The sequence below is a fragment of the Carassius auratus genome, unplaced genomic scaffold (assembly GCF_003368295.1).
Source record: "Carassius auratus strain Wakin unplaced genomic scaffold, ASM336829v1 scaf_tig00216865, whole genome shotgun sequence".
Classification (NCBI taxonomy): domain Eukaryota; kingdom Metazoa; phylum Chordata; class Actinopteri; order Cypriniformes; family Cyprinidae; genus Carassius; species Carassius auratus.
The window spans coordinates 447,147-472,743 of record NW_020528776.1 but is presented as its reverse complement, the minus strand read 5'-3'; the positions used below and the strand labels follow the sequence as shown (position 1 = coordinate 472,743).

Sequence of the window (25,597 nt, the reverse complement as noted above, 5' to 3'; positions counted from 1 at the left end):
AAATAAAAATAAAAACACTGTAATACTCACCTGTAGGTGACGCTGTAAGGTCAGTTATGTATGACATATTTGTGATTTCAGGGGTCAGTGTTTATTTTTTATACTTTCATGACTTCATAATTTAAAAGCGTATAACTTTGTATGTGTGCTAACTTCAGAATGTTGTTGGTATTGTGTTTTATTTTCATTGTACTCCCAGTTTGACTAAACTGAATGTCATGTGACCCCTCCTGATTAACTTAACCTGGAAGTGTTAGCACAAACTGATTGACAAGCCGTGAATTCAGATACATGTTAGTGCTCCTGACCATTCTACTGCTGGTTACCGGGCAAAAACGGTAAAAGTGTTAATGTTTTGTATATTCCTTTATTTGTCTTAGATGTCATTTATGATGTTGTGAGTACAAATATGTTTTCTTTGTTTTAGTTTATTTTTAGCATTTACAGTGTTCCATATCAATAAAGTGTATGGACACCAGTATTTCTGTTTAATGACCAGTGAGTAGTAACACAACAGAAACATTAACATTGAATGTCTGGTTTGTCTTCTTATTACCAATAATTGTGATTAGTTTATAAAGTTCTGAGTCTAGTGTTTATGATGGTAAGTGTAAGTCTGATCCAGCTCTATGAATCTCCCTTCAGCACTATTAAATAGTGAGCTTTGACTGACCTTTATGGGAGCACCTTGCTCTCCAAGCATCCAGAATTTGCCAGTTAATGGAAAAACAAAAACAAAATATACCAAATATGCGATTTACAAAAACACATCTTCCATAAGAAGCACTTTATTAACAACTTTCTTGATCATACAAGCAAAATACCTACATCATTCACTCTTCAAAAACCTTGTTAACTCTATTTGGGCAAGGTGCAAGTGTCTGATCATATATAAAGCCAAAATACTTTATATATATATTTTTTTTTGTGCTAAGTGGTATGCTGTGAGATACTTATCTAAACTATGCCATGGCAGAAAAAAGATTAAGAAACACTGCATCATAAAATGTCACGTCCACCACAGCAGAGACGACCAATCAGATCACAGCTCCTTTTGACTCCATTTGTCACAGTCTGTAGAAAGAGGAAGGCACTTCATTAAACAAAGTCTGTAAAAAACTGCATTAAACAAACTCTTTCAAATAGACTTTGACATATCTAGCTCTTAGTGTTTCAAGGTATCTGTGAAGAAACGCTGATATCACTGTTACCTGAACATGTCTGACAGAGTTGAGTGATGTCCAGATGTGTGGTCTGGGTGCTGACAGGATTGTTAATCACACAGCTGTAGGTGTTTATATCCTGATATTCCACCTCCAGAGGAAGAGAGAGACTGATCCTGAAATCAGACTCACTGATGCTGGACAATAAACTGTTTCCTTTGTACCAGGAGAGAGTCACGTGACTCACATTCACCACTGAACACAACAGCACACTTTTCAACTCTGATGATGATGGTGATGATGATGATGATGATGAACACTGAGGAGAGTATCTGGTGATGACAGGAACAGGCACAGGAGCTGGAGAGTAAATAAATAAATAAATCCAAGAATAAGCACAACTGACAGTAGGTAATGGGTGTTACGTAAATATAAAATTAAGTTCAGTTTGCATCTGTAGAATAGGCTACTCACCATAAACAGTGACAATGAATTTTTTTTGCAACTCTGTCTGTCCGAGATCGATACTTAGTTCATAAACTCCAGTGTGTTCATTATTGATGTTTGTGATGGTGAGATCTCCAGTCTGTCTGTCGAGCTGCAGTCTGTCTCTGAATACCGTGTGACTGAATGTAATGATGTTTCCTGACTTTATTCTGGTTAACAAAGTCCTGCTCGATCCAAACCTCCACTCGATGTCTTGATCGCCCTGTCTTTCAGTGAAACCAGTTCGGAGAGTGAACGACTCTCCCTCCATCGCTGACACGATCTCATGCGTCTCAGCGCCTAAAGTTATTTAATCAAAAGTAATTGTAAATTGTCATATTAAATATTCAGATAATTGAAACCCTTAATCCTTAAATGTTTTAAACGCTAATCTGTAGGCTAGCCTGCTAACACCGAGGCCATAAATACATTTATTACTCACCGATCAGAGGAGAAAAAAATAAACAGAACAAAACAAGCCCGTCAATCATTTTCTTCAACCGTTTGAGATCCGTTCAGTGGCTGGTCCGTTATAATGTCTGAAAAAAATGAGGGTTGACTTCAAAAAAACACGACAGAATGGCGTTTAACAATGTTTCAGTGTCATAAACACTGTTTATTGATAACTTGAGCTGCGTCAAGCAGATAAAAACTCTTCAGCCAATCAGTGACAGAAGAAAAAAAATAACAACTCTTTCAGTCCGCGCGCCTCCGTCAAGTGTTTAAAGATTGTGTAAATGCGCAGCTCGCTTTATATCCCTGTATCTAGCCTTAAAACCATAAAATGGAAGTCTGTGTTTATAGCTTGCTTCCACAGAAAAATCATGATATTGATTGATTTTACCGAATCACGATCCCTGACACACAGCTAGAAGTAAGCGCATGAATTTGTTTTGATAAAAAATCAAATCTGACTGTTTAGGGATTAACTGTTTTATATGTCTGTGTAGAGTGTAAATCTGTCTTGATGGAAAATGATCTGTCCTAGCCTATAAATCAACTGCACACATGAGCGAGACATTTGTCCACTCAAGAGAAACCTCATTAATTTGAGTCATCCTGCCACTAAACGGATGTGAATTAAACTCAAAACCACAGCAGGTTTCACTTTGACTCAGAGAAGGAGCTGCTAGTGTCTCAAAATCATTCAGTGCAAATTAAATTAATTTTGCTGAATGTTTGTACTGGATTATTGTGTTACTTTTATTGCAAGGGATAATACCTTTTGCAATAAAAATGAATTACCATAATTAATCTAACTATCTAATTAATCAAAATCAATTTTCAATCAAAGTTCAATCTAAAAAGAAATTCTTCAACGTTTATTTTAGCCTACTAAGAATATGCAGAATATGACAAGCCTCGAATGGAGAAGCATTTCATAATTTTGATCTCGCCGAGCTCGACTATAACATTTCGAAATAGTAGTCTAGTCTATAATGACGCGACACACCCGCTTTCTGGAGAAACCACGTGACTTGAGAGGTTTGATAAGTCCATCATCAGTGCACTGAATCAATGCTGTTGTAGTTCAGGCGCGATCAGAAGCGACATCAGTATGATGAATAATATCTTCCTTTTGGGGGTTTTATTACTCGTGAACTGTGAGTAACACTTATTATTATTATTATTATTTTAATTAATTTAACACCCTTTTCAGTAGCCTATAAATCGGAAACATGTCGTGTTATTTTTAAATCTAGAGTTTTCTTTAAACAAACATGAATATTTTTTCTATAAATAGAAATACTGATAAATCACACTTCTAATAATAATAGACAACACTAACACTGTAAAGGTTTTGAGGGTTAGTTGTTTGCGCGCGTGTGTGTTTAATAGTGAACACTAGAGGGCCCAGACAGTGTGTTATATTCTGAGTGTTACTATTTTACATAGAAAACTGTCTACAACGCGAACGCATGTCCTACTGTTTAAACAGATCAGAACAAAACAAAGCAAAACCCCAGCAATAAGTCACTCTTTTATTCATTCAGTGAGTCTCTCTGTTGATCTTTAGTCACATTACTGTTGGTCACATTCAGGGTGCAGCTATGTCTAATAAAAATTATAAAAAAAAAGTTAATAAATAGGAAATATTTTAAATTAAACAGCAAATAAAATGTATGCATTGTGCCATTTGTTCAGTCTTTGTGAAGCATCAGTGTTTGTTTGCTGAGTTGTGTCGATTCATTTAACATCCAAGAACATTAATCCAAATAAACAGAATAGACATAATTTGCATGCTTTGAAGAAACTTTGCCTTCATTTTCAAGAGACAAAATGCAACAAATCTGTTTAGTTGCATTACTTTCATTGTAAACATTTTTTTTTATAATAATAAAAAAACACTTACAAAGCTACTGCATTTTGTATCAATACTAGACTGCTGCCAAAATGTTAGTGTATGAAGGGACTCAGTATAAATGACTGGTTTTATGGAAAATAGGTATTTGCAAATAGTATTTGGAAACTATGACACTATGTACTGTACATCATTGTGAATGAAACAGATCACTTTAGAGAGCTGCCCAAACACATGGAACTATAGTGTCAAATATAATAATATTGTAATTTCCCAGTACCAATACAGGGATATAACTGTACGCTTTCATTAATATGGTGTCAGTATAGCACACATATTTTTATGCAAGTTTACAGTACTACACTGTTATGTAACAAAACTGTTTCTGTTTGTTCTTCAGGTGTGTTTGGTGTTGAAGCAGATGAAGTGAAGTCAGTATCAGTGATGGTGGGAGATTCAGTCACTCTACACACTAATGTTACTGAAGTACCGAAGGATAGTAAGATAATATGGAAGTTTGGTGATGAAATCATAGCTAAAATGAATGAAGCAGATGTAACTCCCCCTACGTTAGATGGCCCCGGCGCAATATTCAAAGACAGACTGAAGCTGGACGGAAAGACTGGATCTCTGACCATCACAAACATCAGACCTGAACACAATGGAAATTATAGTGTAGACATCAGGGGCATAAATGCAAAACTGAACACATTTCAAGTTACTGTTCATGGTGAGTTTTTTCCAACTTTGTGTGGAATTACAGTTTGTTCAATTGTTTAATTTCTTTCTTTCTGTATTTATTTCATCTTTTTCTTTAACCTAAAGAGGCTATACTTTTAGGGAGATTTGTTCATTCTCTAAAAGAATCTAAAGACGTTTTTTGTTGCAAATTAACAATCCTATGTGAGGCTATATTGAAATCTGTTTGTAAGGTAGATTGGTGTGTTAGGTTTAAGTGTGACACTAGAAATACATTCAACATAAGATATGTAAGATTTATTTTATAACTTAATACAAAAAATAAATAAAACAAAGCAACTTCAGTTGTTTAGAAAATTGAGTGTATATCTGAAGAGATGAATCTGAAAGGCATTTGCCGTTTCAATATATTTTCAAATCAGAAACATAACTTCATGGGAGTAAAGTCTATTAAACTTTTCAGTCTCAGAATTTAGGGTCATGATTCAAAGTGTGACTGTGTGGAAATTTCAGCATTATAAGCTCAATCTTTGTTTTAAACAAACATTTAAACTGTTTGTTGTTGAGACAGATGTTGTGGAGTCAGTGCCACTGATGGAGGGAGATTCTGTCACACTACACACTGGTGTTACTCAAATACAGGGATCTGATCAGATTGTGTGGAAGTGTGGAGATCAAGGCACCATCATCACTAACTTAACCTTTTAACTGTCGCCCCCACTGGTTGAGCTCAAACACAAACCTGACCTACACAAACTAAAACAGTCACACTTCATGAACCCTCTGGACTACAGACAGAACTATGGGCTCTTTAGAAAGATGCTTTTTTTCAGTTTCATGTTCAAGAATCAAAATTAAATTCCTTACTTTAGAAAAACGATAAGAGAGGCTTAACTATTTTGTAAAGGATTGCTCTATTAATTTAGAATAAGAGATATTTAGCAATAAATATATGCAATTGTGACAGAGCAGTTTACAAAAGCAGTGACGTTAAAGCCACACGCCTGCAGAAGATATAATTCACTTTTGAAGGGGTACCAATAAAAATTAGATTCCTCCTTAAATTAAGTAAACCATACATGTGAGGATGAAACACGATACATCACTATTTACAACTGAACACCTTTGTTGATTCGCAATTTGTTGGCACAAACAGCGATGGTACACATTTACACCTTTTCATTAAGCATTGTGCATCTGCCAGCAAACTTTTCCTCATATCCTTGGCTGTTTATAAAAGTTATGTTTGAAAGTAGGATGTAGGTCTTCTATATGTGCATAACCATATGACTGCGGTAGAAATCTGAATTCAGAATGGTCATATTAGACATGTAGTTGTATGTCGTGATGGTAGAGCACACATGTGTAGCTTTTTCAGCTATACTGTGACGATTAGCTGTAGTTTGTGCAGATCTGGATGCCACAACAGTCAGCTCTTAGGATGTTCTGAATGATTGTCCAATCAGAGCTGCGACAAAAACGCTGGAGGCAAGGATATTTTATGTGAGATTAAAGAAAACATGATTTAGCGTTGTACTACTGACATAACGTTAAAGTGCTAAATTTACCAACAAATTTACAAGGATTATAATCCTGTGTCAAGCTGTTTTTCATTAACAAAGAAGCATTTCTCTTAATCCAGCCCTTTTCTTTCCTAAAAATTCCTAGTTTATTTTATTCTCTGCAATATTAAAGTTAAACTGTGCAGATGTTTGTATAATTTAAATTATCTGTCATCTTTACTGGACAGAAACTGTTCAGAACTCCTTGTTTCGATGTCACATGATCTGCTGAGAACTCTTGCTATGAATTAAAACGATGTCATGTATATGACATTACAATTATAAAGAATGGTGCTCAAGACTTTAAGCTTTAAATTTATGTATTATTTGTGAATATTATTTAAAATTTTGATGGTAAAATCATGTAGTAAATGTAAACTATCAAACATTGGAACCGGCTATGGTCCCAAGCAAGTTAACGGATTAAACGGCCCAGATAATGCAAAATGGAGAAACATTCATCTGAAGGATCAGACCCCAGACCTCGTCATCAGCAGCATCCGAAGGGATCAGACTGGAGTTTATAAAGTGGAGATCAACACCATCAACAAGGTCTTGCACAGAAAATACCAAATTGCTGTTGGTGGTGAGTAGATTCTCTAAATCCTATCATATTTTGAAATCACAAACAACTTAGAGATATTTTTAAAAAAAAAATCTATATATCATCTGACAGGATAAACTCTGATGTCATAGAGATAGCAGATGTTACAGGTGTCCAAATCCTGTGATTATTCTTTCTCATCAGCACGCGTTGCATTGTAAACAAAACTTTGTTTCCAGGCAAATAAAACCAGCCAATCATATAAGAGCTTTCTCAATCAAGAAAGTGCTTTCAAAATTGTGTGTAATGTGCATCAAATGGTTAATCCATGGACGTGCAGCAAGAGGTTGAGACTATATTACAGCTGATGGCAATAATAAAATTTAAAAGAGTGTATTCATTTCAAATAGTAATTTTATTATTATTATTATTATAATTATTATTTATGTAATTTGGTCTAATTATAAAATTGTGTGCCATCACCCATAACAAAATTCATTTAACCTCAACCACACATCAATTCTTAGAGTCTGAAAAAAGAGTTTCAAGGTTATTTCTTCCCAGAGAGATGTTTTTCTTATCTCTAAAAAAATAACTGTTTATATTTGTAATTATATGTTCTCCATATTTGTTTCTGTGACAGGTGGTGTGAAGACAGTATCAGTGATGGAGAGAGATCCTGTCAATCTAATTACTGGTGTTAATGAAATTCAGGGATATGATCTGATACTGTGGAAGACTGGAGGTAATACTGTGGCTGAAATCAATAAAGATGCGAATATATTTGGACCTCGAGATGTAGATGATATGAGATTCGGTGGCAGACTACATCTTTCTCGTGAGACTGGAGATCTCAATATCAGTGACTCCAAAACCGAAGACTCTGGAGATTATCATCTACACATGAGCAACAGCACACATACCTTACAGAGGACCATCAGCGTTATTGTCAAGAGTAAGTAGATCAAAGATTTATATATACAGTACAGACCAAAAGTTTGGACACATCTTCTCATTCAAAGAGTTTTCTTTATTATCATGATTATGAAAATTGTAGATTCACACTGAAGGCATCAAATCTATGAATTAACACATGTGGAATTATATATAGAATTATATACATAACTAAAAAGTGTGAAACAACTTAAAATATGTCATATTATAGATTCTTCAAAGTAGCCACCTTTTGCTTTGATTACTGCTTTGCACACTCTTGGCATTCTCTTGATGAGCTTCAAGAGTTAGTAACCTGGAATGGTCTTCCAACAGTCTTGAAGGAGTTCCCCGAGAGATGCTTAGGGCCTTTTGCCTTCTGTCCGCGGTCCAGCTCACCCCTAAACCATCTCGACTGGGTTCAGGTCCGGTAACTGTGGAGGCCAGGTCATCTGGTGCTGGCCCTATACATATATATATGTAGTAAATTCGTAGGAGGAAAGGAAGAGGACAAGGGGTCGGATGGACTGCTGACAAATTTTTAATAATAAAACAAAAAGTAATCTTTACAAACACCAATGGTGACTTTTATTATGACACTAGCCACACACTATCGCCAAACGCTTCCGGGGTAACTCCTTCCGGTTCCAGTCAGCAGTCCGTCTCTCTTTCGACTGCTTCTGTCTCTCCTGGCATTTTATACTCTCTCCACGCCAATTACTGAAACAAGAAACAGGTGTTGATCGTTTCGGCCCAAACCACTCACTTACCGTTCGTCTCCTGATTCTCTCTCCCGCTGCGGACTTCGCTAAACCACGCCCCCCCTGCCACATACCCCCCAGCCCCCTGTCTGATGCGTTCGTCTGCAACAGAAAAGGGAGAGAAAAATCAGGAGAGTGTAACAACGGCCCGCCACACAGGGCAGCCCTTTACCTGGGTAAAGGCCTGCTGACACGGCTCCATCCACTGGACCGTATCTGGCACCTCCTTTTTAGTAAGGTCAGTCAAAGGGCTGGTGAGGTCCGAATAATTAGGAATAAACTGTCTATAATATCCCGCCAGCCCCAAGAACTGCCTTACCTCCTTTTTGGTCTTGGGACGTGGACAGGTCACAATAGCGGCTGTCTTGTCAATTTGGGGACGCACCTGTCCATGCCCCAAGTGGAAGCCCAGATACCTTACTTCCATACGCCCAGTCGCACACTTCTTTGGGTTGGCCGTGAGTCCAGCGATCCCCCTCAGCGATCACAGGACAGCCCTCAGATGCTGCATATTCCGCTGCTAATCATTACTAAATATAATGATATCATCTATGTAGGCAGCCGCATATGCAGCATGGGGCAGAATCTTATCCATGAGGCGCTGAAAGGTAGCTGGTGCCCCGAACAACCCAAATGGGAGGGTAACAAACTGGTGTAATCCGAACGGCGTCATGAAAGCGGTCGTTTCTTTGGATAATGGAGACAAGGGGATCTGCCAATAACCCTTCATTAAGTCCAATGTCGAATAAAAACGAGCCATGCCTAGCCGATCAAGTCCAGCACATACTGAATTTCATTTTTGCCCTGAGATGGCCCCTCCTCCCAAGTTTCTCTCAGTACATCCAGCACCCCTCGAGGCTGGCGTCCGTAAAGAAGCTCAAAGGGGGAAAAAAACCCCGTGGAGGCTTGTGGGACCTCTCGCACAGCGAATAACAAGGGCTCTAGCCACTTATCCCAATCCTTGGCATCTTCTTGAACGAATTTTCAGATCATAGATTTAAGCGTGCGATTAAATCTTTCGACCAGGCCGTCAGTCTGTGGGTGCTAGACGCTAGTTCGAATCGATTTAATGCCCAATAATCCATACAGTTCCCGTAGCGTACGTGACATAAACGCCGTGCCCTGATCGGTGAGGATCTCTTTTGGAACCCCCACCCGTGAGATTAGACGAAACAAGGCGTCCGCAACACTTTTAGCGAAAACGTTGAGGAGGGCCACTGCTTCAGGATATCGTGTTGCGTAGTCAACTATGACTAATGCAAAGCGATGTCCCTGTGCGGATCGCTCTAATGGCCCGATGAGGTCCAAACCAATTCTCTCAAAGGGGACCTGCATAAAGGGAAGGGGGTGCAAAGGTGCTTTTGGGGCGGCCGGTGAATTCACCAACTGACATTCCCAGACAAGACGTGCTGTTGATGTTGTTGTGAATGCCTGGCCAAAAGAAATGGGACATGAGGTGATTCAGTGTTGCTGCCTGTCCCAAACAGCCGGCCATGGGATTAGAATGAGCTGCATGGGAATGCATTTCCCCGCGGCTCTTCGGAATCAACAACTGGGTTTTATTTACTTTTGTCCGAGCGTCTTGGGTCACTCGATACAAGCGATCTCTTAAAATGGCAAAATACGGATAGGTGAGCGGGTGGGCAGGTTGGAGAGGCTGGCCATTGATGGAGCAGAACTGCTGAAAAGCATGTTTTAATGTCTCGTCCTGAGACTGCTCCAGAGGAAAGTCATCACACTCCGAGAGAATAAGTCTCCCGATTTCGCTCGGTTCCCCTGAAGCAGAACCCAGCGGTCCTGGCTCAGTTTCCCCCACCTGCACCCGCGCGGCCCCCTTCCGTGCTGTATTTCCCCAAGAGACATCCACACATAAAGACCCCAATAAAACAGTAAACACGGGCCAATTTGTTCCCAAAATTATCGGATGCCGGAGGTGGGGACTAACCGCTACCTCCACACTATGCTTTTGACCCCTGAACTGAATAATAATGAGGACAACCGGATACTCCACCACATCCCAGTGTACGCACCGCACCTTAACCACGCTGCTTGAATCCAATGCCCCCGGTTGAATCAGGCTTTGATGGAGTGAGGTTTGGTTACATCCTGAATCCACACGGGTATTTGGTACTCTCCTGCTTGACCGGGGGTGGCCTTTGGGACATCCGGGACCCGGATCATCGTTCCCCGCAATGCCAACAGGCCAGCCCAGACCTTCCCGCCGCCCAATGGCAGGGAGTGGATTGGAGAGTTGGCGCGGAGAGAGCGGAGGAACAGAAGCTGCCGTGGGCGGGGCCCTTGGACTCACGTGATGCCCTTGGTCGAACGAGGACACGAGGAGGGCCGGGTGGACGGGACCTAGGGAGAGGGACAGGTCGAGAGAGAGAAGGAGAGGGGAGAGAGGGGGAGAGAGAGACTGAGTTTGTGGGTTCGCCGACCCCTGGGCACACCACCATGTGGTCCTCCGCTAGATGGATGGCCGAGTCCAGCGACGTGGGACGGTGACACTGGACCCACTCGGCTGTTCTCTTCGGAAGCCAAGCGATGAACTGCTCCAGCACCGCAAGGTCGATGATGTGTTCCACATCACTTCATTCGGCCAGTAGCCACTTGCGGCAGGAGTCCCGGAGCTGCTGGGCCATCACGAAGGGCCGACTGGATTCCCACAGGTCCAGTGAATGGAACCGCTGGTGATGTTGCTCTGGGGTCCGGCTGACCCGCTGAATGATGGCCCTCTTCAGGTCGTGGAGGACGGGCTCTGCATGGCAGTGGCACTCCTTCTTCCTTTCCCGGGTTTCGGCACCAGTGTAGTAAGTTTGTAGGAGGAAAGGAAGAGTACAAGGGGTTGGATGGACTGCTGACAAGTTTTTAATAATAAAACAAAAAGTAATCTTTACAAACACAAATGGTGACTTTTATTATGACACTAGCGCACACACTATCGGCAAACGCTTCCGGGTAACTCCTTCCAGTTCCAGTCAGCAGTCCATCTCTCTCTCTCCTGCTTCTGTCTCCCCTGGCGTTTTATACTCTCTCCACGGCAATTACTGAAACAAGAAACAGGTGTTGATCGCTTCCGCCCAAACCACTCACTTACCGTTCGTCTCCTGATTCTCTCTCCCGCTGCCGACTTCACTAAACCCTACCCCCCCCCCCCCCCCCGCCACAATATACATACATACATACATACATACAGGTGCTGGTCATGTAATTAGAATATCATCAAAGAGTTGATTTATTTCACCAATTCCATTCGAAAAGTGAAACTTGTAGATTATATTCATTCATTACACACAGACTGATATATTTCAAATGTTTATTTCTTTTAATTTTGATGTTTATAATTGACTACTAGGGAAAATCCCAAATTCAGTATTTCAGAAAATTTGAATATTCTGAAAAGGTTCAATATTTAAGACACCCCGGTGCCACACTCTGATCATCTAATTAACTCAAAACACCTTTAAAGGCACAATAATGGGGAAGACTGCTGACTTGACAGTTGTCCAAAAGACAACCATTGACACAAGGAGGGCAAGACACAAAAGGTCACTGTAAAAGAGGCTGGCTGTTAAAAGAGCTCTGTGTCCAAGCACATTAATAGAGAGGTGAAGGGAAGGAAAAGATGTGGTAGAAAAAAGTGTACAAGCAATAGGAATAACTGCACTTCAAGAACCACTATGCACAGACGTATGCAAGACATGGGTTTCAGCTGTCGCATTCCTTGTGTCAAACCACTCTTGAATAACAGACACCGTCAGAAGCATCTCGCTTTAAAAAGGACTGGACTGCTGCTGATTGATCCAAAGATATGTTCTCTGATGAAAGTAAATTTTGCATTTCCTGTGGAAATCAGGGTCCCAGAGTCTGGAGGAATAGAGGAGAGGCACACAATCCATGTTGCTTGAGGTCCAGTGTAAAGCTTCCACAGTCAGTGATTGTTTGCGGTGCCATGTCATCTGCTGGTGTTGGTCCACTGTGTTTTCTGAGGTCCAAGGTCAACACAGCCGTATACCAGGAAGTTTTAGAGCACTTCATGCTTCCTGCTGCTGACCAACTTTATGGAGATGCAGATTTCATTTTCGAAAAGGACTTGACACCTGCACACAGTGCCAAAGCTACCAGTACCTGGTTTAAGGACCATGTTATCTATATTCTTAATCGGCCAGCAAACTCACCTGACCTTAACTCCATAAAAAATCTATGGGGTATTGTGAAGAGGAAGATGCGATATGTCATACCCAAGAATGCAGATGAGCTGAAATATATCAGTCTGTGTGTAATGAATAAATATATTATACAAGAAATTGAAAGTTGAAATAAATCAACTTTTTGATGATATTCTTATTATATTACCAGCACCTGTATGTATATATATATATATATATATATATATATATATATATATATATATATATATATATATAGTGCTGATGTTTCTAGTGTTGGTTATAGATCAGACACATTCTCATTAATGACTGTCTCTCTTTACCATCACAGCTCCACCTCAGTCAGGTGCTCCTACAGGGATATATGGTGCTGGTGTTGGTCTGGTAGTTTGGGCTGTAATTGTGTTTTTTGCTGAAAGATTTGTAGACAACGAAATCAAAGGTGTAAGTATTACAGTCAACTCATAAAGTACAAGCTAATAATGTTATTCAGTATTTAAAAGAAATGAAAAAGTAAAGTTCAGTTTTTTTCTTCATTTGTTTGTTTCTACACACTGTAGATGAGAAAGTTTCTGTTTTTAATTTAAGTATAACTACTGTTGAAAAGATAACAGATGATTGCTTTTCCTATTGTAAATGTAATGAAGATTAACATTAGTGCAAGGGAACTTATTATTATCAACTATTATTTATTTATTTATTGAAATTTACTCATCGTTTATTGTTTTTACTGTGATACTTTCTTTGATTATATAACAGGTTTCAGTGAAAATAAAGTGAATCACTCTCAGGATCAGCATGGAAAAATGAAGAGAAACAACAGTTCATAATCACTGTAACAAGATAAACGTGGGCTTTGCCTGACATGTTATTCAGTTTTAATTTGCTTGTTTTATGGATATATTTTTACATAAATCTTGCTTTTTGTCATGCTTGACTATATTGTTTTGGGGATGCCATTCATATAAAAGTTTATGTTCATCTGGTGCTTATACAGACAAAAATACAATAAAACCAATTAAACTTGATAAAACTGAGACTGTGTTTTATGGTGCCAGCGTGAACAGTGTGGATGGAATGCAAGTTTCTGAAATTGCCCATGGCATAAAGAAAGATCAGACAAGTGTTCATATGTTTTAACATGTCTCATTTGCTCTTTTACGAACTTTAAAAAATAAATGTGTTTTTCGCTGACTCTGTTTCAACTTTCTCAACGCCAAAACATTAAATTATAATAATAAAAAATGTAATAAATAAAAATTCTGATAATAAACATCAGGTGAATCAGGTTATTCTAATATTATAATCATGTATTTGCCTGTGTGTAGAGGCCTTCGTGAGAATGGAATGTGCAGACATACGGTGGGGCTGCATGTCCTGTTTTGGCATAAGACAAAATATATGATGGGACCCTTGCTTTCACGAAACATAAAATTAAGGTTTCCTGTCTGCTTCTGGGTGGCTGGCTGGAGACACAGGCAAAAGTGGTAAAAGAGCTGATAAACAAGAACCATATGTATGAAATGTATTGAACATGGGCTTTCCTTCAGCAAACACTGTATGAGAGAGAGTACAGACAAAGATTCGACAGATCATCTGCAGGTCATCTATACACCATTTAACAGTTTATCTCTATCTCTCTGAGAATAAAAGTCTATTTTTCTGGCATCAAAACCCCAAGACTTCGAAAGTGATTCTTCATAGACATTGTAGAAACCATCACATTAGGCGTCTATAAAGGGACTGGAAAGGAGCGGAGGGTGGAGGACCATTTCGGGCTGGCTTGACGAACAACATTAATAAGTGGCCACTAAACAATAAGTTAGCCAGTTTTTTGCTTATATAATGTTTGCCAGAGTTGGCCAGTGGTGATATGTGCACTCGAAAATGCTCCTCTAATTATAAAGAACAAAAAGAAAAGTTTTGATTCCAGAAGAAATAATTGCACGTTTTACTGTAATAGTAAATGAGGGCAGGTTGTGCATGCAAGGATCTGTGTTTATGTCACAGTTTTCTGTCTTTCTGTCACTTTCTTCTGTGAGTGTTGTGTTTGTTTGGTGCCATGTGCTCTCTCCTGTCTTTTTCTTACCCCGCCTATCTTGTTACCTCATCATTGTTTTAGTTGCTACACCTGTGTTTCTCCCTTGCTCCCGGACTCATTTACCTTCACACTGCACACCTGTCTCTCAATCACACACACAGCTGTTTCTCATTGTCATGGACTATATATTCTCGTCTCACACACCACTCTGTCTGGATGTATTATATGTCTAATGTTTAGTGTCATTACGTATGCTTCGTGTCTTGCATTTTGGCTGCGTCTGCTCAGTTCCCGTGATTTGTTTCTGTTTTGTTTTTGGCCTTTTTGTTCTTGTTTATAATTAAACAATTAATTTCCCTGCATTTGGACCCAGACCCTGTTTCTTCCTCTGCGTGTCCTACCACGCCGTGACAGTTTACTGATTAGTGTGCCCTGATGGAAATTAGTAGACGTAAGCAGATAAAGTATAAGAAAGCGCACAAAGTCCTTTGGATACCGCTCTGTAGAAGATGTAAGGAGTCTGATTGGAAAGGCAGAAATTCCAGCAGGGTATTGCTTTTTTACTGTATGGAGGAAGTGTATCAGTGAAAGGGCAGAACGGAAAGGTCACCCAGGAGGAGTGTATTGTAGTCTGTTTATATTTATTTTTAATGTAAGTTTGTGTGTCTGTGTTAATGACTGTGGTTGTATGAGAAAATTAACTCTATATCTGGTGGAGCAGGACGTACTCACCCCTCCTGGACCATCACTTAGGCGTGATTAGGTCCCGAAGACGTTTGTGGCTGGTGTTACACTGGAGAAAAGTGAATGGGTGTATGAGCCCTATCTAAAAAAGGACAAAGGATGAGTGTGTGAGCCCTAAGCAATAAAGGGACTTGTTTGAATGTTGTTTTAGAAAATAAAGTGTGCCAAGATATGCAAGAATACTTGCAGAGTGTTGAAATAATAATAGATTAAAGGAACTAAGATATACATTCATTATTTAATTTTGATTCATGAGCTACAGTATCAGCATTTAACTATAGCACTGGAACTTGTTGATGCAATGTGCAAATATATCACTAAAATAAAATAAAATGAAATTTTTTATGTTGGTTGGAAAAGCCATTACGAGATTATTCTGAATCATTTTATTTTACCATATGCATGTCATGTATATGAATAAAACAAAAATTGTGTTTTATTGAAGCATGCTTAGATAATAAAGGTAGCTGCCTAATACATTTTGCCAAGAAAAAAACTGCCTGCTGTTTTTCTGCAATGAAGAACTTGCTTTACTAAAATAGAATAAGAAAACTGCTGTTTTTAGATGAGATTGTTTTTATTAAAATACCACTGAAAGAGAAGGTTGAAAAGTGAAAATTAGATAAAGAGCTGATTGCTCAAACACAATTTGGTCAGAGTTATAAAGGTTCATTTGATTATTAATGTTGTCAAGACACAAAAGAGATAGGATTCAATTGCGGTACAATCAATGCTTTATTGAGAGGATCAACAGACAAATAGTAGGGCATGGATGATCATGCCAGGCACGGTGGCAAGGTAGCGCAGGGACACAATGGGCAGCCTCACTGAATAGGAATTCAGTGAGTAGGAATTCCAATCCGGAGATGAGAGATCAGGAACCATGAGAAGCATCAGCCAGACAGGACAACTGACACTTAGGAACTTAAAAACAAAACAGGGTAAGCTCGCTTTAAAAGAGCCTGATAACGACCTGAAGTTAAAACTGACCAGCTCACCACAGCCGCACAGAGACACACCCACTAACGCACAAATAATATGCACGGATGAGTAAGTGAACCCAACAACTGTGACAGTACCCCGTCTACCCCTGCCAACATTACCCAGTGACTGTAATCATCAATAAAGTGATCCAATAAGTGATCCAATATGTCTCTGGCAGGGACCCAACTCCTCTCCTCTGGACTGTAACCTTCCCAGTCCACCAAGTGTTGGAATATGCATCTCCTGCCTCAATTCCAGAATGTAGTTTACCAAATAAGTGGGTTCCCCATCCACGAGACGTGGCGGTGGAGGCACCGGAGAATGCGGATTAAGGGGAGAATGGAAAATGGCTTAATTTTTAAGACATGCAACATGGGGTGAATTCTCGTGTATGCAGGAGGAAGTTTGAGGTGGACTGCCACTGAACTGATAATTTTAGTGACAGGAAACAGGCCAATGAATTTGGGAGCCAGCTTATTACAAATGGAATAGGGGTAGGTGGAGACTCTACCCCTTCTAAGGCTGTGCGAACCTTCAACTCAATCTCCCAAGTGAGCACAGAGACCAATGCACTTGGGAGATGGCAGGCTTGATATTCTTGGAGCCCGGTCGAGGGACAAATCAAAACGACTGAAAAACAATGTCCAGCGAGCCTGTCTGGAGTTAAGGCATTTGGCAGACCTGATATACCCAATGTTCTTGTGAATGACCCATACTATGAAGGGGACCCCCAAACCCTCTAACCAATGATGCCACTCCTCCAATGCTAATTTGACAGCCAGCAACTGTCTGTTACCAATGTCGTAATTGCGGTCAGCTGGAGACAATCGATAAGAAAAAAATGTGCATAGATGGATCTTAATGTCCAAAGTACACAGAGAAAGAAGTGCACCTAACCCCACCTCTGAGGTGTTGACCTCCACCACTAACTGACATGTGAAATCAGGGGCCATAAGAAAGGGAGCCTAAACTAATCAATGTAATCAATGCAAGGTCGCAGGGAACCATCTTTCTTTGCCACAAAAAAAAAAAAAAAAACCCTGCCCCTGCTTTAGAAAAAGAAGGATTAATTAGCCTGGATGCCAGAGAAACAGAAAAATATTTCTACATGGCCTCCCTCTCAGGAACTGAAAGTGAGTATACCTTGCCCTAAGGCGGAGAAGTACCTGGCACTAGATCTATGGCACAGTCATAGGGAAGGTGTAGAGGAAGAGAAGCAGCCCTGGACTTACTGAACACCTCCTTCAGGTTGTGGTACTCCCTGGGCACGTTTGACAGGTTCACCATCTCATCCTGCAGTGAAACACAAGAGGCAGCGGAACATGCAGACACAAGACTTGGTGCATAGCAGTCTTTACTCCATGCTGATATGGAACTCTGATTCCAATCCACAGTAGGGTTATGTGGAGTAAGCCACGGGTGGCCCAACACGACAGGCACCAGTGGAGAGTCAGTGAGAAAAAACTTGATACGCTCTGATTTATTGCCAGAAGTGAAAAGCGTCAGTGTGGGAGTGGAGTGAGAAACACCAGGCAACAACTGTGTATTGAACACCTTGACAAAAATCATCTTACTAAGGGAACCATCCGAATGAGAAGGTGTCTAGCGAGTGCAAAGTACAAAAAATTACCTTCCGATCCTGAATCAAATAAAGCTCTGCACTCGTGGTTTCCAGTTGCCCATTGCAGTTTTACCAGGAGGAGAGTACTGGATTAGGGTTTCTTATGTGAGGCTCCACCCGACAGTAGCCTCAAACCTGTTTTAATGCTTGGTTTTTTACTGGGCATTCGCTAAGAGATGTCCCACAGCCTCACAGTACAGACAAAGCCCTTGACTTCTCTGACACTCTTTCTCTTCCCAGGGAATCTTAGCTCTCCCCATGGCTAATCGCAACCCCAGGTTCTGTTGGAGAACAACCAGGAAAACTCTAACACAGCGGACTCTGATTACGCTGGTCTCTTTGTTGCAGGCGTGAATCCAGGCTGTCCAACTTTCCTGGTAACTCCAACACAAATATTTATTTTTGAATGCGATCAGCCAGCCCATGTAGGAACATATCCCACTGTGCCTCCTCGTTCCAATTAGACTCCGCTGCCAGAGTCCAAAACTCGATAGAATAGTCTGAAACAGTTCTGTCTCCTTGCCTGATATCAACTAATCTCCTAGCTATGTTGTGTTTTCCACAGAGCGGCCCTCCCTGACAGCAGTGTCTACACGAATGTCACTCTTGATTCCTCCATGGGGAATGTTTGTGGCTGAAGTGAGAAGAACATTAAACACTTTGTTAAAAATGCTCTGGCAAATGCTCTGGATGTTCTGGCTGTTGACTACTCACGCCGGGGTCTCAGCTAGAATATTTTAAACTGCGAAAGGGTTAAAGTGCAAAATTTACTAGAAAATTTACAAAGATCATAATTCTGTCTTAAGGGGTCTTATGTAAACTAAACATAATTATTTGATGTTCCTCTTAAATCACCAAATTAATTTTATTCTCTGCATTATTATGGTTAAAACTGTGCGGATGTTTGTTTAATTTAAATTATCTGTCATCTTTACTGGACAGAAACTGCTCAGAACTCCTTGTTTCGATGTCACATGCACTGCTGAGAACTATTGCTATGAATTAAAATGATGTGTCTATGATATTACAATTATAAATAATTACACAAATCTTTAACCTTTAAATTGATGTATTATTTGTTAACATGAATTACAATTTTGATGGTAAAATCATGTAGTAAAATAAACTAACAAACATCGGAACCGGCCATGGTCTCCAGCAAGTTAACGGATTAAATGGCCTTGATGATGCAATATGGAGAAACATTCATCTGAACGATCACACTGGGGTTTATAAAGTGGAGATCAACACCATCAACAAGGTCTTGCACAGAAAATACTATATTTCTGATGGTGACTAGATTCTCTAAATTCTATCATACTTTGAAGTTTTAAAGAGCCAGTAAGATGAAAATTATAAGCTTCCTATCACTGTTTATAAGTCCTGTACATTAGGTTTAAATCCATCCAAGGTTAAAAAACATTGTCATTTTGTCAAAATATCATTTTAAAATTACCTCAATTCTCAGAGATCCCCAAACGGTTAGCGCGAAGCTGTTCAAAAGATTCAGTTTCCTTAAACCCCACCTTTCGGTAGCATACTGTGTTCTGATTGGTCAACTAACACAACCAGTTTGGATTGGTTGTTCCGCACACACCTCCACGGTAAACTATGCGTTAGCATCTGTTTGGGGTGAATTATGTCTTATTCCTCTCATCGCGAAGCAAACAGTAAAATAAAGGTCAGAGTTCATTTCTCCCAACATGGTAGGCGGAGATTATTATGCAAAGTGTTCCTAGTGACGTACATAGAGATGGGCAAACGATTTGAAATCTATAACGACTCGTTTCAGCGATTCAGAGTCGACTCCTTACTTTAGAAGCCAATAACTTTATAAATCGTGTACTTTTTGGTTTAATTATTTGCACATTGTTTATATATATAGATAAATATATGTTTTAAATGTCTATATATCATCTGACAGGATGAGGTCTAATGTCTTAGAGATAGCAGATGATAAAGATGTCCTGTTTAAAAAACCTTGAGATTGTCAGAGAACATTTGTGTTGTGAACATGTCTTAACAGGGTAGATCTGTTTGATATTGCATCATACTTCCAGAGAACGTAATCAGGATGTATTACCACACATAAGTGGATTTGATTGAAAAGCCATTTTAAACGAAACTATTTAGAATATGTGATGACTGTAAAAAGTCGGGAAGAAGGAGGCTGGAACCGGTCCCCACCCACTCATCACAATGACATTAAACTTTCATATTCTGTGATAATTTTCTTCTCAACATCACATGTTGCCTTGTAAACACAACTTTGTTTCCAGTCAACTAAAACCAGCCAATCATATCCAATCAAGAAAATTGTGTTTAATGTGCATTTGATGGTTAATCCATGGGCATGCAGCCTGAGGTTTAGATTATATTACAGCCAATAGCAATAATCAAATATAAACCATTCATAATATATATATATATATATATATATATATATATATATATATATATATATATATATATATATATATATATATATATATATTTTTTTTTTTTTTTTTTTTTTTATGTAATTTGGTCAAATGATAAAATTATTTAAAAAAAAACTATTCATATTTTTAATTACATGTTCTCCAAATGTGTTTCTGTGACAGGTGGTGTGAAGACAGTATCAGTGATGGAGAGAGATCCTGTCAATCTAATTACTGGTGTTCTTGAGATACAGGGATATGATCTGATACAGTGGAAGACTGGAGGTAATATTGTGGCTGAAGTCAATAAAAGTACCAATCCTAGTGGCAGACTACATCTTAAACAAGAAACTGGAGATCTCACTATTTGTGACTCCAGAACCTCAGACTCTGGAGATTATCATCTACACATGAGCAACAGTGCATATACCTTAGAGAGGACCATCAAAGTTTTTGTCAAGAGTGAGTAGATCAAACATTTATTTTTGCAGAAAATTAAGATTTTTTGAAAAATATGATATTTGATTATGAACAAGTTGTAATGAAAAAATAAATGGCTTGGTTAACTTTGAACTCTGCGAAAGCTATGCATTTTTGTTATATTTTTATAGTGCTGATGTTTCTAGTGTTTGTTATAGATCGGACACATTCTCATTAATGACTGTCTCTTTTTATCATTACAGCTTCACCTCAGTCAGGTGCTCCTTCAGGGATATATGGTGCTGGTGTTGGTCTGGTAGTTTGGGCTTTAACTGTGTTTTTTGCTGAAAGATTTGTGGACAACAAAATCAAAGGTGTAAGTATTACATTCAACTCATACAGTAAGAGTTAAGAAAGTCACACTGTAGCTGAGAAAGTTTCTGTTTTTAATTTAAGTATAATTACTGTTGAAAGCATAACAGATGATTGATGTTCCTATTGTAAGTGTAATGAAGAATAACATTAGTGCAGGTGAACATTATTATTATTATTAAAACTATTATTTATTTATTTATTTTCTTACTGTATATTGTTTTTACTGTGATACTTTCTTTGATTATATAACAGGTTTCAGTGAAAATAAAGTGAATCGCTCTCAGGATCAGCATGGAAAAATGAAGAGAAACAACAGTTCATAATCACTGTAAAAAGATAAACTTGGGCTTTGCCTGACATGTTGTTTGTTTTATGGATATATTTTGACATAAATCTTGATTTTTTGGTCTCATGCTTGCCTACCAGAACAAAAGGGGAAACTGTAAACACCATAGCCTGAAATTTTCAAATCACAAAACCATTCATGACTTTTTCCAGTTAAAAATATAAAATAAATCAACATGTGCCAAAATATTTCACTTGTTAACCAGCAGGGTTTGGCTGCTTGAAATTGGTGTTTTAGTGTTTTTGGGATGCCGTTCATATGAAAGTTTATGTTCATCTGGTGCTTATACAGATCTATGTACAAAAACACAATAAAGCCAATCAACCTTGATAAAACTGAGACTATTTCATGGTGCCAAAGTGAATAGTGTGGATGGATTGTAAGTCAATGAAATCGCCCAAGGCATAAAGAAAGATCAGACAAGGTGATAACATGTCTTAACATGGCTCATTTGCTCTTTTACTTACCTTTAATAAATGTTTGTCAGGGGGAACCAGACCCTCCCTATCTGAGGGTTGTTTTAAATAACTTTGTAATTAGTAAAACAACACAAACGCAAAAGGGGCAAAAATGGGTTTTAAGTTTAGAAACATTTAGAATCTCCTCTTCCCTTGCCTCACAGTGCTTTGTTCCAAATGCCTGCCTTCCTCTTTTACGTCACCTCATTGTTGCCAAGTCTGTGGTTTTCCTGTGGAATCAGGCTACTTTAACACTGTTGACTCAGTTGTTTTCATGTCCACATGGAATGAGGCAACCTCAATGATGCATGCAAATTTTACCAGAGGAATCCCGCCGAAAAACATGGAAATTTACCTCCTGGAACTGATTTTTTTTTTTTTTTTTTTACCAAGGAACCCCCCCGAAAAGCGATTGGGCTAGCTTTGAGTAGTGACTGGGCGGCTTTCTGTTGCGAAAACCTTGCAACCCTGCATTACCTACACGCACATACACACAAGTGAGCAAGAACAAAGTCAACAGTTGTGGAAATCAGAAGCTGTCAAGGTTATTTTACTCACTTAAACATCGGATGAATTGATTATTTTCTCTTTAATACAGATGATGCCGATGTATTTTCAATGAGTCCGCTATGTTAGCAATAATAACTTTACCTGCTTGACAGATAGTAATGTACCATGGACATGAGCGCTGTCACGGCTTGACCAAAACAGCTTGAAGTTGTCTATTTTGGTTTCCCTTTTACACTAATAGTAGTAAGGCTTTCTTTTGTGTAAACTTTTCCTCACAAGTACAATTTTAGCTGTTTTATTTGTGTCCCTTTCAAAAATTGCTCTTGAGAAATTTTATGTTGATTCTGCTCCATATTGTTGGACAAAATTTACGCCCCTGTGCTTTGGCCCAAGGTATTCGCTGGACTAAAAAAAAAAAAAAAAAAACCTCGGAAGTGACAGTTGAAACGCTACTGGCCCTGGCATGCACTAGCACGCTCGCTTTTGGCACGGCGACAAACTCTTCTGAGAAGCACATGGTGGAACAAGTAAAAGGAGACGAACTGAATGAAAGTGCACATTCACTCTCTGAAAGCAGATGCAAGCATGAATGCAGCCATTACTCCGGAGGCCTATAAAGGAAGCAGCTATGCTACTTTTCATTCACTTTTTTAACAGTCATTCAGATTTCTGTAAAAAAAATAAAAAATAAAGGTTTTACCCACTCTAGTCTTCATATTTGAATGTGGCCCAAAATAATTTCTGAGCCTCCATGTGCCCTCTGAAGGAAGAACGCGGTGCCAAAGTGCAAATCACTTCATGTTGTGATCAGTGGTATTGAAAGCTTGAAACGCACAATTAATAGAATTGCACTCCACTGATAAAACGCAAAATATTATTACTTTTTTATAACAAAGCTTATTTTTCGGGGGAATATTCTCCTGGTATTTTTTTGAGAATCATCACAGAGTCCAGTCACCCTTAACCTGTTTGAACTAGAACATTTAGGCAGAGGAACAACTTGTTCCCACAGGCCATCTCTCTCTTAACAGCCTTAAGGTCTCTTTTAGTGCAATACCCTCAGTTTTAGAGCATTATATTTGTAAATTCAGTCCTGATTATTCATATTATTAATAATACTGTGCACTCTGAGATAAACTGTACAAAAGCTGTCACTGTAGGTTACAAAAGGTACAAATATGTATCATTTAGGTACAAATATTCAAATTTAGGGGTAAATAAGGTACACAGATGTACCTTTTGAAAGGCTACCACCTCAGTGACAGCTTTTTGACGCAACCTGTGTCTTTATACAGTATTATTTATATATGCACTGGAAGCTCTATTACTAGAAACATTCCTTGTGTGTGCATAATCCAATATTTTCCTTAACTGTTCCTGTTTGTTTTTCTGATGATTTTAGTTTTGATAGGATGGAGAAAATTCTGTCAGAGAGAAAGTGACACTTTTATATAAAGAAGATTATGTGAGATTTACAAACAGACTAGTGACTATCTCTCTTTATCTTCAGATGTCAGATTGGATGCTGGTTTGCAAGTTTATTATTATTATTATTATTATTATTATATATAATAATATTGTTATTTATAATATCGTCCCCTTTGAATTATAAGGTTCTGTCTGCATTCCGAGTAGTTTTGAGATAATGAGCTTCAAAGTTTTTGGATCCCACTCACTGTCTAGATAGAACATTATGGTTTTTAAATAAAAATCCCATAATGTATACAACATAAAAAAAAAAAAAAATCTATCACAATGTAAATAAGTTGTCACAGAACAACAATATGGGAATAACTCAATTTTGACAAATGAACCTTATAATTCCAAGGGGATGATATTATTTCTGCAGTGTATGTAATTTCTCCATAAGATCGCGACTATCGACTGTGTTTTGCAGTGTTTTTTTCTGTGTACAGTTAAGAAGGGAATACAGCTACGGCCACTTGGCATTTGCACATCAATATTGTGTCATTTTTGTCTCACTACAAAACACAATAATTATTATATGTAGATTATTGTTAGGGGTGGGTTTTGGTTTTGGGTTGGTGTAGACATTAATCAAATACAATCAAATAGGTATTTGAATAATAGCTTACAATTTGCAAACTGAAATAATGTGAACAGTTATTAACTTGCCAAACAGATGCCACAAACTCAAAGGTGAAAGTTTTACTATTTTTTGCTAAACAGTTTACAGAATCTTTTGAAATGGGTCTCAAAACATTACAATTGGAAGTGATCAGAGACAAAATATGATTTCAATCAGGACCACTTCCGTCAAGTGTATTTATGACAATTATATTGCATACAGTTAGTGTTGGCGGTATGGTTATGTTCTGGGCAACACTCCACACGCCTGTCCATGAAGCCATGCTTGGACAGAGCGGGGAGAGCAGCAAGACAACCCCCCCTGGGGTACAGAACCGAACCATTATATGCATACATAATTACAATTCATAATTATATGAGTTGTAAAAGAAATGTGATAGAAACTGATTCCAATGGAGAGACTGAAAAGAAAGAACAAGGTCAGATCGGATTACAGGTTCAGTTGGTGGAGTTGGGGTTGGAGGAGGGAGTTAATTGCAAGCAGCAATGCGATGGAGAGACACTGAATAAAGGGAATTTAAATAGACCGCTAGGTTGATAGGTGTCAACACTGGATAGGTACACGTCAGGGACGACTGACTATTGGCTGATGCAAGCGTGACTAACGTGGCCTGAATTAACTAGCGCAATGCTGAATATCTTTAAATTTGAACGTTTAAAGTTGTGGTTTTTATGTTTAAATTAGTTTATTTAATTTGAATGTTGATTATTTAATCAGTCTTGGTTATTTTCACATTTGATTTAATAAAGGATCTTCTGCTCTGGCTTAATCCATAATTATTTTTTGGAAGGCTATATGAGCTGATTACATGGTCCCCATAAGGGACAGGCATGGGCCAATTGGGCATGGGTTCGAGCTGAGAAGACATATATGGGTCCTGCATGCCATATTTATGGGCCAAGTGGGCATGGGTTTGATCTGGGAACACATATATCATATAACATATATA

General features: G+C 38.7%; 1 protein-coding gene and 1 long non-coding RNA gene across 2 annotated transcripts; one reads left to right on the top strand and one right to left on the bottom strand.

Moving 5' to 3' along the window:
- Window positions 1–918: 918 nt before the first annotated feature.
- Window positions 919–2,265, bottom strand: LOC113099126 (CD48 antigen-like). Its single transcript, XM_026264212.1, has 4 exons — window positions 2,092–2,265; window positions 1,638–1,949; window positions 1,212–1,523; window positions 919–1,074 (listed from the first exon to the last, which is right to left on the bottom strand). The coding sequence occupies exons 1-4, from the start codon at window positions 2,138–2,140 to the stop codon at window positions 1,043–1,045; spliced, it is 705 nt and encodes a 234-aa protein (XP_026119997.1). The 5' UTR covers window positions 2,141–2,265; the 3' UTR covers window positions 919–1,042.
- Window positions 2,266–7,623: 5,358 nt separating this feature from the next.
- Window positions 7,624–13,747, top strand: LOC113099139 (uncharacterized). The gene is made up of 3 exons (XR_003289303.1): window positions 7,624–7,711; window positions 12,951–13,063; window positions 13,379–13,747. It is a non-coding gene; the product is annotated as an uncharacterized LOC113099139 (long non-coding RNA).
- Window positions 13,748–25,597: the final 11,850 nt, after the last annotated feature.

Excerpts from the sequence above, each read along its gene's own strand:
- LOC113099126 (XM_026264212.1), bottom strand. The coding sequence starts at position 2,140 with ATGATTGACGGGCTTGTTTTGTTCTGTTTATTTTTTTCTCCTCTGATC. Across the intron at positions 1,950-2,091 it reads ATTTTTTTCTCCTCTGATCG|GCGCTGAGACGCATGAGATC; the intron begins GTGAGTAATAAA and ends AAATAACTTTAG. Across the intron at positions 1,524-1,637 it reads ATTCATTGTCACTGTTTATG|CTCCTGTGCCTGTTCCTGTC; the intron begins GTGAGTAGCCTA and ends TTTACTCTCCAG.